Source organism: Mytilus galloprovincialis, chromosome 14 (assembly GCF_965363235.1).
Source record: "Mytilus galloprovincialis chromosome 14, xbMytGall1.hap1.1, whole genome shotgun sequence".
Classification (NCBI taxonomy): Eukaryota; Metazoa; Mollusca; class Bivalvia; order Mytilida; family Mytilidae; genus Mytilus; species Mytilus galloprovincialis.
Genome location: NC_134851.1, coordinates 40164346 through 40178974, shown reverse-complemented (window position 1 = coordinate 40178974; position 14629 = coordinate 40164346). Strand labels below are relative to the sequence as shown.

General features: G+C 32.1%; 1 protein-coding gene across 1 annotated transcript in view; it reads right to left on the bottom strand.

The window, feature by feature from the left end:
* Window positions 1-14629, bottom strand: part of LOC143059659 (uncharacterized) — a 30332-nt gene that overhangs the window by 10701 nt on the left and 5002 nt on the right. The window contains exons 4-13 of the mRNA XM_076233194.1: window positions 12853-12997; window positions 11578-11686; window positions 10815-10908; window positions 9944-10021; window positions 8731-8885; window positions 8003-8040; window positions 6725-6830; window positions 6140-6304; window positions 5357-5507; window positions 4638-4754 (exon numbers count right to left, since the gene is read on the bottom strand). Coding sequence (XP_076089309.1) covers window positions 4638-4754; window positions 5357-5507; window positions 6140-6304; window positions 6725-6830; window positions 8003-8040; window positions 8731-8885; window positions 9944-10021; window positions 10815-10908; window positions 11578-11686; window positions 12853-12997 — 1158 coding nt within the window. The remainder of the gene's footprint in view (window positions 1-4637; window positions 4755-5356; window positions 5508-6139; window positions 6305-6724; window positions 6831-8002; window positions 8041-8730; window positions 8886-9943; window positions 10022-10814; window positions 10909-11577; window positions 11687-12852; window positions 12998-14629) is intronic.

Here is a 14629-nt window from a genome sequence, read left to right as displayed (position 1 = left end):
AAAAACGGCAAAATTTCCTTAAAATTACCAACTCAGGGCAGTAACCTAACAACGGGTTGTCCGATCCATGTGAAAATATCAGGGCAGATAGATCTTGACCTGATAGACAATTCAACCCTGTCAGATTTTCTCTAAATGCTTCGGTTTTTGAGTTATAAGCCAAAAACTGCATTTTACCCCTATGTTCTATTTTTAGCCGTGGCAGCCATTTTGGTTAGTTGGCCGGGTAACCAGACACATTTTTTTCAATTAGATACCCCAAAGATGATTGTGGCCAAGTTTGGATTAATTTGGCCCAGTAGTTTCAGAGGAGAAGATTTTTGTAAAAGATTTCTAAGATTTACGAAAAATGGTTAAAAATTGACTATAAAGGTCAATAACTCCTAAAGGAATCAAATGACCATTTTGGTCATGTTGACTTATTTGTAAATCTAACTTTGCTGAACATTATTGCTGTTTACAGTTTATCTCTATCTATAATAATATTCAAGATAATAACCAAAAACAGCAAAAATTCCCTAAAATTACCAATTCAGGGGCAGCAACCCAACAACGGGTTGTCGGATTCATCTGAAAATTCGAGGACAGAAAGATCTTGACCTGATTAACAAATTTACCCCACGTCAGATTTGCTCTAAATGCTTTGGTTTTTGAGTTATAAGCCAAAAACTGCATTTTGTCCCTATGTTCTATTTTTAACCATGGGGGCCATCTTGGTTGCTTGGGGTCAACTGACCATTTCGTTCGTGTTGACGTATTTGTAAATCTTAATTTGCTGAACATTATTGCTGTTTACAGTTTATCTCTATCTATAATAATATTCAAGATAATAACCAAAAACAGCAAAATTTCCTTAAAAATACCAATTCAAGGGCAGCAACCCAACAACAGATTGTCCAATTCATCTGAAAATCCAGCACAGATAGATCTTGACCTGATAAACACTTTTAACCCAGTCAGATTTGCTCTAAATGCTTTGGTTTTTGAGTTATAAGCCAAAAACTGCATTTTACCCCTATGTTCTATTTTTAGTCAAGGCGGCCATCTTGGTTTGTTGGCCGGGTCATGCCACACATTTTTTAAACTAGATAACCCAAGGATGATTTTGGCCAACTTTGGATAAATTTGGCCAAGTAGTTTCAGAGGAGAAGATTTTTGTAAAAGATTTCTAAGATTTACGAAAAATGGTTAAAAATTGACTATAAAGGTCAATAACTCCTAAAGGGGTCAACTGACCATTTTGGTCATGTTGACTTATTTGTAAATCTAACTTTGCTGAACATTATTGCTGTTTACAGCAGGGATGGGGTAATTGAAAATGTAATGGTAATTAAGTGTAATGCATTACAATTTTCCATGTAGTTGAATGTAATGTGTAATTGAGCATTTTTGTAATTACTTGTAATGGTAATTTAATTAATTACAATGAAAAAAGCATGTAATGCTCAATTACTTTTGAATTACATTTCAATTACATGTACCTTTATGGTGTAAATGATAAGGATTTATGTTTAATAATATAAATTGTAAAAGTATATTTATTTTTCAAATATTGATATCACATACTTTCTGTAATTTATTCTAAAGTTTTTATATTACTTATTTGACCAACAGAATTTTTTCTGAATAGTCTTATGATTTGAAAAAATACATATGTTTTTAAGAAAGATCTTTAACTAAATAGATTGAAAAGTAATAAATCACCATGTTAAACAAAAACAAAAAAAAATGTGTGAAAAATCTTTATGAGAGTTCATTTAGAATTTAAATTTACTGCATAAAATCATTGTCAAATTAGTATACACAAAAGGATTATAGAAATAAAAATTAACAGCTGTAAAAACAAACAGCATTTAATCAGATTAAAATGTCCAGGTGCAATGCCACTATTATATGTATTTTATCTAATTACCAAAATATTGCTAAGATATAGACATTAAATACATTGTTTGTACTAAAAATTATTTTCAATGTTGTGACAAGCATACCTTTTAATAATTATTAAGTGATTTTTTTTTATTTATTTATAATTTCTTTATTCATGCTATGTTTTATTTAAATAACTTCATTTCTGAGATGTCAAAATACCCCTTAATGTATTGTCAAGTTAATATTAACTAATTTCTTCTATCAACACATCTACTGATTATGGAAGTATGATACCTCCATGTTCTCATCAAGCGATATATGCCACATTAGCTCCTATAGAAATACTTTTGAAAATGGCTGTCAAAGTGTACAGACCAGAGAGATGCAGACTTAATGACAAAACATTAAAATTACTCATGATTATCAAATGCAACGCTTAAACTATGTTTACATGAATATTTTACACATACATTATACATACATATATAATATTTGTTAACAAACATTATGATGAAATGTAATGGGTAATTTAATTAATTACTTTAGTAAAGTAATTGTAATTTAGTTAATTACATTTCAAAAACTGGGTAATGTGTAATTAGTGTAATTGACCATTTTTTCAATGTAATGTGTAATTTAATTAATTGCATTCCAATTTAATTGACCCCAAGTATGGTTTACAGTTTATCTCTATCTATAAAAATATTCAAGATAATAACCAAAAACAGCAAAAAATCCCTAAAATTACCAATTCAGGGGCAGCAACCCAACAACGGGTTGTCGGATTCATCTGAAAATTTGAGGGCAGAAAGATCTTGACCTGATAAACAATTTTACCCCTGTCAGATTTGCTCTAAATGCTTTGGTTTTTGAGTTATAAGCCAAAAAATGCATTTTACCCCTATGTTCTATTTTTAGCCATGGCGGCCATCTTGGTTGGTTGGCCGGGTCACGCCAAACATTTTTTAAACTAGATACCCCAATGAAAATTGTGGCCAAGTTTGGTTTAATTTGGCCCAGTAGTTTCAGAGGAGAAGATTTTTGTAAAAGTTAACGACGGACGACGGACGACGACGACGACGGACGACGGACGACGACGACGACGGACGACGGACGACGGACGACGGACGACAAGTGATGAGAAAAGCTCACTTGGCCCTTCGGGCCAGGTGAGCTAAAAATGATGTCATTCGAGACACATAGTTATGAATCAAGTAGGCCGGATAACAACAGAGAACTTTTTCAACACGCCTCTGTTTCCTATAGGTACAGTGCATAGTCGCATTTGTCATCCATTTATATGATTATTCAGATTGAGTTATTTTGGGAGGAAAACGAGAAAAAAGGCATCCGGATATTGTCCCGTCTTTGGACGAAATTTTAAGTCAGATTAGACTTCCGGTTTGCGTTTTTCTGTATACTTTGAACATACATATACTACGAATAAAGTGTATTTTAATTCTATCTGCTATCATTTTCAAGTTTACTATCCACGGCGGTCACAAAGTTTATTAAATGGAGAGGGTCTGTATACTATATCAATTGACCACCATGGATCGATTAGTAAACTTGGAATTAAAAGTAAATACACTTTATTTATATAGCAATGAATGTTCATAATATACAGATAAGCGCTAAAATTATTCATGTGAACTTTTGATACCTTTTCTGAAATCCTCCAGTCATTAAATCTTTTACAAAATTCATTTATTACAACAACAAAAAAAGATGTGGTATGATTGCCATGTTGAGACAACTCTCCACAAGAGACCAAAATGACACAAGATTAATAACTATAGGTCACCGAACGGCCTTCAACAACGAGTAAAGCCCATACCGAATACTCAGCTTTTAAAGGCCCCGAAATGACGATGTAAAACAATTCAAACGAGAAAACTAGCGGCCATATTTATGTACAAAAAATGAACGAAAAACAAATATGTAACACATAAACAGATCGAGACATATAATACTTTTATATGTCTCTGACATAAACAAACGACAACCACTGAATTACAGGTTCCTTACTTAAATGTTCATAACATACTAAATGTATGTTTATATTGAAATTGATAGAAAACCAAAAATTGGGAATTTTGGAAATGAAGAAGGAGGGATAAAAAAAACATTTTCCTGTCCCCAATAACCTATGACTTATGAAACATTTGCTGAAATTCTACAGTCATTCAATATTTTACAAAATTCTTCCAACAACATTTTACATACTTTAAACTACGGTCTGAATGCCCGCGATTTCGCGGGTGTGTTCTAGTTACCCTAATATGAAGATTTGTTTTATTTTTATAGATCATTTATCAGTTGAATAGTGTTTCTTGACAAGATTAAATGTAAAAAATTAAGGGCGAACCAGAGGAGGATCCGGTGTGACGTAGAAGAAGTTCTCAACTTCTTTTAATCGCCATACAATTTATCTTAAGTATCGTGCTTTACGCGATGTACCTTGAAATCATCATAACAAATAAAACACCTCATTTGCTCGGCGCTATTTTTTCAATAATCGGGAATCCTGCACCTCATAAACAATTATGGATTTGCCCCTGCGTATATTATGCAGTGTAGATGTTAAGTGTTAATGGAAATATTTGCTGTTATACAAATTTTTAATTGTACTAGTATTTCAAATATTTAGAAAAAAAATGTCATAATTAGATATTTAATCACCGTCAGGTATTACCTTTTGGAGTAAAATGAAATGTATTTACTTGCTTAAGTTGCCCTGTTTTCTTGCAGAGTACTACATTACATACCTTTTTGTTGCCACACAGAGTGCCTTCTCCTGCAATTGACGTAAAACAAGATGAACCGTCTTGATTAGAGCACCACAGAACATTGCATATTGATTCAAAATTACCACTGTACTGTCCCTATAACAATAAATCATTTTCATCATTGAATGGTACGAGATAAATAGAAGTTTTTGTTTCAGAAGCTGAATAATATGATTATATCAGATGTTTTCGTTAACATTAGATGAAAATAATATCGTAAGTTCTCTCATTGACAAATATTTATTTCTGGCTCTTCAAAATGTTCCACCAAAAAGAATTTCGAAAAAAAAAAATGCGTAACGGGTACTTTTCTATCTGTACTAAACGATGTGAAAACAAAATACGATGAGACATTCCGATTTATTAGAAATACATGAACACTTTTAATGAACAATGCAATGCAATTACCTATACATGCAATAGTCTTTTAGATTCTGAAACGGCGAATTATATAGCATGGTGTATGCACTACATCGCATATAAAGGTGATGCATTGATAAAAATGGCGTTTGATATAATCTTTTGCACGTTGCGAACCTTTGTCAAACAAACTCGTGTGTGACTTTAAGAACATGTGTTTATGTAATATTTTGATTTCTTGTTATTTTCACATCCTCCAGTGTCACAGTTATACATGTTCATGTATTGAACATGAAGCATATTCATCTCTAATTTAACATATGACGAATTCTGCTTACCCTGCACATGTTAGATCCGTCTCCATAAATATGAGAACACTGGGCATCAGCATCATACACTTGGCCGGCTAATGACTGATCATAAGGGGTCAATGCAGTCGGATCAAAATTGGAACCAAGTGTTTTCATACAATTATTGCTTTCTCCTGACCTAAATCGTCAAAAATTACATGAATGATCGATAAAGAAATATGTGTATACTTTTATAAGTGTACAAGTCATTTTAAGTATTCATACTTTAAACAAGTTATCCGTAAATATAACTTATTTTTAAATTTCGATGATATTTGAGAAATTTCCTCATGTACAATTTGTTTCCAGCACAGCGAATTTTACGATTCACCAAAAGTGTTCATATAGGAGAAACTTTACAGAAGTACAATAATTGCATTCTGTTCCTAATGTTGATAGGCAGGATTTTAAAGTTTTGAACGAACCAGCTATTTGTTTTGGCCTCATGTTGAAAATCGTCTTCATCCTTTCTAAATCTGATTTAATGTTTTCCCTGAGCAGCAGAAATACATTGTTTAAATAACCAACATCGAACTAGTGACTAGATAATTCCTGCAGAGAATTTACCAATATTATGCGTCAAAAGAAGTCCTGTTTCTTATCAAAATAGTGGTTATCAATTTGTAGTGGAAGCAAAATGTAGTGATCATATATAGGTGCTGATTTATTATATAATATCCCTAACTGGTCAATCCCAGAACTAAGCTAATGTTCAAAACAATTGATCAGCTCAAACAACCCTTTTAACCTCTTTACGGTTTTACTACTCACAATTCAAGTTCGTCTATTTGTGACCTAAAATAATCTGTAGAGCACGTAGAAAATATCCATGGGTGCGTTGCTGTGGTGCCTTGTTGTGGACTACTTGATGAAGCCATTATATAAGCACCGTTGACATCGCACGAGTTTTCATACCCGTCATGTTGGGCGCTCAGACTGCAATGAAAATAAAGATTATAACTTGTTTTTAATCTTGTATCTTATTAGTTGAGACCAAGAATGTATTACATTTTATCTACTGTTGCTTCAGACGTGACGTTTAAAATACTATTTCCATTCAATGCTTTATTATTGCCATTTTATCGCAACAAAAACGTCATAAACTATTCATGATGGAGTTAACGTATTTGAATGTTTGTACACTATAACAAAATACAAAATTTACAATGTTTTATCTGTCAGTCATTTACATATCAAAAGTAATTAAAGTATAAAAAAACAATTCAACCTTACGTATGATCAACAATCATAATAATATTCAGTTGACATGTTGATAATTTAAAACTTTTCTGGCTTTGCTAAATATGGAGCGGCAATGTTAAGATAATTTGAATAATGTACTAGCATTTAAATTACCTGTGTCCTAGTTCATGTGCTGCGACAGTAATAATAATAAAATTAAATTCATCCTGTACGATGGATTGACTTTGAACACTGCAAATTGCACCCGTAAAGGCCAGTCCTAAAATAGACAGTATTATTGAATGATTTTTGGCACAAATCATATCTTCTATTTGAAGACCTTGAGTTTTTTACGAAACATGATACATTGTTAGTAGCCAATCTCGATCTGATAATACCTTTAAGGTATAGCAAAATGTGTAGCTCCACTCATGATAATGATTTAAAATTGTGTAGCCTTGCCAGATGTGGAGTGGTAATAATAAGAGAAGTTAACTAATGATTATATTTTGATTATACATTTAAAGGAACGCACTTATAACGCATTTATATAATATGCATTGTCTGTGAAATCGTCATAGTTTACAGTTTGTTCACCAGTTCATGAAGTTACAGATAAGACGTTTTAATCGAAGTAAACTTTTGAATCGAAATTTGAGACCAGTTTCTATAAACAAGTTATAGATAGATATAAGGTGTTATACGGAGAATCTGTCCATATAGTTCCGTCACTGTAGCATACTGTATATCCCTCAAAACGATATAATACTCACGGTAGATCTGTTATTCATGTTTTACATGAGAAAATGCCTGTACCAAAGTCAGGAATATAACAGTTGTTATCCGTTCGTTTGATTTGTTTGAGCCATTTCTTTCACCATTTAATAAAAGGACTTTTCGTTTTGACTTTTCTTTGGAGTTCAGTATTTTTCCTGTTTTTCTTTTTCATATACTGTATCTAAAATCTATGGTACGTATAATTATCGCGTATAATTATCGTTGTTACAATGTTTCACTGTGTCTTTTACTTTTACATGTAAGACCTCAATGAAATGTGCAAGTACGTCGGCCAAGTTCAACTCATCTGACATAATGTGTAATCCTTAAATACAGCAGTCTATAAATAAAGGCAACAGTAGTATACGCCTGTTCGAAATTCACAAATCGATTGATTGAAAACATATCCGGGTTACAAACTAAAACTGAGGGAAACACATCAAATATAAGAGGATAACTACGACACAACAGAAACACAACATTTAAATATAACAAACACAGAAACGAACTATAATATAACAATGGCCATGTTCCTCACTTGGTACAGGTCATTTTAAGAAACAAATAGTGGGTTCAACCTGGTTTCATGGCATGCCAAACCTCCCGCTTGTATGGAAATGTTAAATATAACATTAAAATTACAACATTACATGACAGGACTATAACTATACATACCAGCATTTCCGTTATTACCATTATATGATAAGTCATATCTACAATAGGAATTTGTATCTCTTTGAAACAAGTATATGACGTGACGGTCCATTAGGGGCAAGCTGAAGGACGCCTTCGGGTGCGGGAATTTCTCGCTGCATTGAAGACGTATTGGTGCCCTTCTGCTTCTATGGTCGGGTTGTTGTCCCTTTGACACATTCCCCATTTCCATTCTCATTTTTTTTTATTTCATATACATTTATTACAGTACCGTACCAGAAAATATGAATTGTGTATTAGCAGACTCCACACTATATTATACTTGTTAAAACCGATACCCTCTTAATTATATAACGTGAGGATACAAAAATGTCACCTCATTTGACAGTTTTTTTCACCTACTTTTTTTTATCTAACAAACAAACATGTCAATTCTGCGATCATTTTTTTATAATATAGGTGACATTATCACTTAAGGCTTCCAATTCATGAGGTACATCGCAAATATAAGTCTAGAAAGTAAGAGGTTTTGCTAGCTACAAAACCAAGTTTAAATCCCCATTTACTACATAATGAAACGCATGTACCAACTCATAAATATGACAGTCATTTTCTATTCGTTTGATATGGTTGAGCGTTTGATTTTGCAATTGATAAAGAACATTCCGCTATGAATTTCACTTGGGGTTCGGCATTTTTTGTTTTTCTACTTTTTGTAAATTGAAATGGTTAAAAGAATGAAGTTGTACCTTGAAAATAACATAGAATGGTCTCTTTCTGGTAAATGTGATGAATTTGCTTGAATCCATGCAGTGAATTTGTTCAAGGCTGCTAATGAATCAACTGTGTTGGGAGAACTAGCTGTATTCTTAATACTTTCAGTCCATGGGGCGTCATTTGGCGTCTGTTAAAAGAAATGAATTTGATCATAATATAGGGTTATTGCATGAATATTGGAGAATATCGTCCCGAGAAGAATTTTATATTGCACGAGCTTGCGAGTGGATATATGTTCTACGAGGACAATATTTCCAAATATTCATGCAATAACCCTTTTATTGTATAGCAATATAATATTTGAAAGTAAAAATTGGTTTAAACTAAGATTTTGTCGTTGATGACGTCATGAATTTTGAAGATTTATTGCACGCCAACTTTTGGTTACTTTCTGTGGGAAATATTATATTGCTATGCAATAAATAAATATAAAATGTATATGCTTTCAAGATTTATAAAACTTTACACAGTTCTACGATAGGAAAAAGATAGTCCATTCTATTTGTCACAGCAATAATTGGTTTTCTGTCGACCACTATTCAAATGTTAAAGACTAGACATGCTGGAGGTAACGATTCTTCTTAAGGTGATCCCTGTACGACCAAGTATGATTGATAACAATTATATATAGAATAAGAGAATAAGTAATCAAAATCTAAGCTGACCGAAGTGCACTTTTTACTGACTTATCCATCATGTTTAATTCCAAAAGCAAATTCATCTTTACTTTGCACTCATGGAAACAATTGCATGGTGCCATTCATAATGTATTGCGTTTTAATAAGTTGTTTATTCATTTACTAAAAATATGTAATACATATTGTAACGCACAAAACAAATATTTATCAATCCGTAGAATGTATTTCACGCGTGGTTTAGAAGACATTTATGATTGTTATAGTTAATAAAAACTCATCATAGATTACAGGATTGATTTTTTTTACTTCTACTTAAGACGCTTAAGTGGCGATAGAATCAAGAAGTTAAAAGGGCCAAATAAAGCACGAAATTAAAAAAAACAATTATGCATGTCTTTCTAAATTTAAAAATTTGAATAATTGAATCAAGAATGTGAGAAAGAAACAAAAACCCCAAACATTCACCGAAATAAATAATTTTCATAAGTTAGTTGAACAAGAAACCGTATAGTAAAACCCATGTTTTTTTATTCTTCTAAAACCATACCTGTGCAATAACAATCCCAGCAAATAAGACTGATATTGTATAATCAGTTGTTTGGATATTCTTATACATAGCATCCATCTGAAATTTAATAATAATAATTATAATAATCATGTTTAATATTTTACACTTTGTGTTAAAGAAGCATTGCATTTCCAAGTTCGTTCATCATTTTTTAACAGATAATTTCAGAATCTATCAGTTGGCAAGTGAAAACAAGAATGTGTCCCAAGTACACAGATGCCTCATCCGCACTATCATTTTCTATGTTCAATGGACCGTTAAAAATGGGGGGAATTATCTAATTAGGTGTGCACATGGGGTAAAAGCTCTAATTTGGCATAAAAATTAGAAAGATCATATCCTAAGGAACATGTGTACTAAGTTTCAAATTGATTGGACTTTAACATGATCAAAAACTACCTCGACCAAAAACTTTAACCTGAATCGGGACGGACGAACGGACGCACAGACCAGAAAACATAATGCCCATAAAAAATGCATAAAAAATTTTTTTTGTGAATCACTAATAGGCAATTTATGCAATTGTAATGTTACTTTGCAACCAATAGCCAATATTACAAATTATCTCGATCTTTAAACCTATATTTATTTTCAACGGGATATTTTAGCAGATTCTGCATAATTCCTTTTACGCTGGAGGAAAGGAGACAACCCTGACTAAGTAAAATATCTTTTTAAGGCGAGAGATTAAGTGTAAAACAGCTTAGACTAGAGTAAAACAATTCAGGCATAATCTATGTTTGATGCGAGATATGTACTAATGATCTTGCTGTACAGCGATCTTTTTTAAATTTGTACATACAATACCAGATGAACATCTCTGATACTGTATTGATGAAAGTTGACTTACCCCATTTAAAACGAAGGCATAATATTGGCGGACAGATGTTAGTGCTTCAGTCTCTTTTTCCGATGGTGTCGAGGCTTCACTTTGGCCCAACCAACTAAAACAAAATGTATTATGTTCAGTTGTTTTTAAACGCGCATATTATATTGACTGTCCCTCTGGTATCTTTCGGCCCCTTCTTTATCGTGCTTTATACTGACATTTAATTCTGTTTTTCGTTTGTTTGTAATTTGCATTTTACTTGTCACTAGCTTATTATATAACAAAAAAACTTTTTAATTGAAAGAGTTTGACGAGGATCTTTCGGCCTTAGTTTTATTTTGCCTCAACTGAAGCTTTGTTGTATTTAACTTAGACAATATACAAAAGTATGAAAAGTCACAAAAGAAAACCAAAAAAAGTGTTCTGCCAATTGAATGTTTTAGACGTTGTTGATGTTTAGCTTAAAATTCGCAGTTAACCTTCATTTTAAAGGTGTATTTCTTTGTAGGAAAGTTGCGTTGTTCATACATGTACACACAGGAAATGTTATGGTGAAGCAAACCCGTCAGAAATAAGACCAAACATTACCCCAAAAATATAACTAAGTTGTCGTATTGTCATCATTAATTAAGTCATTTGATTTGTCGGCATGATCGTTATCATAACACAAAAAAATAAGGTTTATGATAATGACTCCATTGAAACTTCATACAATTAGAGGGCCAGTCTTTGCCCGTCGGGAACCTCCTTTATTTTTTTATTATTTTATGTCCACTATACTTACTAATTATAAATAGCATAGTCACAAACAATTAAAAGTTCTACTTGGTTCGATCCCGTAGCTCTCTTCTGTCGATGATGTTTTCTTACAGGTAGACTTTTAAAATTATCACCTACAACGAAGTGACATAACAAGTTATCTACCGCGTGTTATCCAATCAAAATCGGCCATTTTAAAGTAAAGTATTATATAATAAGTTAATGGATACATCAATTTACTACCGACCGTGCGAGGGCTGAAAAGCCAGTCAAGGTCGTTAAACACTTCCATATATATATATATATTTACTAGCTGATTGTTGGGTATGTTGAATCTCCAGCGGGCGACTGTATAAACGTACATGAAGAGGTTAAATAGTATTACTGAGACTTCGGATCGGGGTTCGTTCATTTTTGTATGCTTTAATTCTTCAGAACTTTTCAACAAGTTTTACCCATTATTCCCCTATTATGTTTTTTTTTAATTAAAAGCACCCAATTGTTCTTTATACTTGACATCTTTTAGTCTATTTTTCTCTATTCTTTCTGTGGTTTGTCCATTTATCTCTTTTTTTTAACCCTAATCCAGACCTACATACATGTAACTATCACAAATTTCCAAATGTCATGCTTATTGTTAATATAATTATTAATTCGCATAATACAACATGTATTTTTATTTAGTGTTTTTTATAAGTCTGTAAATTACTGTATATAGTATTTGCTGTCTGTTGTACGCTTTCTGGTTTTTTTTTTATTTCTGTTAATTTTTTTTATGTTATATCTATTAAAAAATATATATACGCCACTACTTCCACGTAGTCTAAAAAGAAAATCATTTTTTCTTTTACTATTTTGCGAGATCTTAATTAATTTTAGTACAGTTAAGTATGAATAACATAACTCTAAACAAAATGTTTCCTATGTTTGTAAACTATTATATCTTGAATCATATGCGACTTTCATGCAAGTGAGAGGTTAAACTAGCTATGAAATCAGGTTTAATCCGCAATTTTCAACAAAAGGGACTATGCCATTTGTTTTCCGTTCGTTTGCTGTGTTTGGGCTTTTGATTTTGTCATTTGATAAGGAACATTCCGTTTTAATTTTTTTGTTTTTTTTTTGTTTTGTTTTGTTGTTGTTTTGGTGTTGTTATTTTTTTTTTGGTTTTATGTTTTTATAATATATTATGCAATAAGTTCAACTTAAGATGTGATAGACATGTCTGTAGATTATAACGTTATCAGTTGACTTTTCATGCAAGTTCATCTAATTTTTCATATAATGAATACTAACTCACCGGATTTCAATCCATCTCCGAACTCGGTTCGATTTCTTATTTCTTTTATCAACTCAAATCTGTTGCTGCCGGAATGTAACGAAGACAATCTTTCTTTAGGAGATTGGAGGATAAAACTGTCACCACCAGAATTGAAAGTCCCAAACTATAAATGAAGGTACTACATTATTTTAAATGTGGACAAGAGCAGGCACTTTATGATTTATTTGTGCAAAGAACTTTCGGTATTCCCTCTGTTTTCTAGATTACAACCATCTTTGGATTGCGAACCTATGGAATAATGTTTGACGTGATTTTTGTAAAGTTTAGATATTTCTTGAATACATGTATAAATGTTTACTATCTAAGGGAGCTACCATTTGATTTTTATGGGGGGGGGGGGGGGCTAGGATGACATTTGAAAAAAATAGGCAGGACAGGAGTTTTGAGTAAAAAAAAAGGCAGGTGGGGCGCGAATGATTTGTGATCCAAACATAGTATAGTCAAGTTTAACCTGAGTCGTCAAAATAATGGGCGAATGTGCAGGTTAAAGGGCCCAAAAAATACAGAATAATGAAAAATAGGACATCAAAATGAAGAATAAAAAATTATTTGGTGTTAAATTATAAAGTATAAAAAATGGCCTAAAAATTAAAGAACATAAAATTAAAGGACCCACATCCTGACACTCCTCATACAACTACGATTTTAAAAATTTGTGATTTAAGTGTATTTCATAAAAGTTAATCCAGAAAAGCCATACTTTATGTGTTCGTTTCATTCTCAAGAACTCGGTGATGGACACATAGATAATTGATCGTGGTTTAAATAATGACTATAGTTGTCGAGCAAAAAATCAACCTCCATCAATTATATCCTATTTTCCAATGAATATGTTTCGCAGTTCACCTTCCATGTCGACCCACAAAAAAAGTACATGTTTATTCACGTTTCAACTGATTAATGTGCGTGTTCTCGTACTACATATGCATCAAATATCTGTCACTGGACGTGAAAGAAACAATATTAAATAAAGCATCAATCACTTTAATTAAGAAATTTCTTAAGATTTATAGTTACCAATCGTTTGGTATCTATAAATGATAAATGCTAAGTTATTTCTTTTTACACACGAATATGACCCATATGCAGGTGCAAGCTATTACTTTCATTTAGAATTATGGTCCCACCCTTTTCGAAGAATCGCTAACCATCAAGGATAGGCTTACGAATTTAAATACAAAAGAAAATAAACAGCTTAATTACAATAATCGATAAATGTTAATTACAGTACATGTACTTTATTTTCACAGGTACACACGAATCTGACCCCACTTGGGTGCAGGGAATTATTTAATAGCATTTTGTTTAAACCTTTTTCCTTGTAAGTATCGTTTAACATCCTGGATTATAGCTTTACAAATTTAAGGAATGCGTAAAATATTTTTTATGTCACGATTTATTTTTTAAAAATTTGTACGAAAAACAGGACAGAAGTGTGATCACGCGATGAAAGTAATTTTACACCGTCACAATAGGAGATTCGAAGTTCAATGTTTCTTTTCAAGTTATCCTATCACTTTATGCTACGCAGAGCAAAACATCGCTTTTCTTTGCATCGAAATCATTGATCAATGTTCATGATTTACAAAATATGAACATATTCAAAAACTATAAATTAGTACCAATAATTAACTTATTTAAAATAGATTAAATAAATTAGGCACATATATGACACCATGACCTTTCAACTCTCTCATTATCATGCCCAGTGAAAAATGAATTCTTGGCCAAGCCT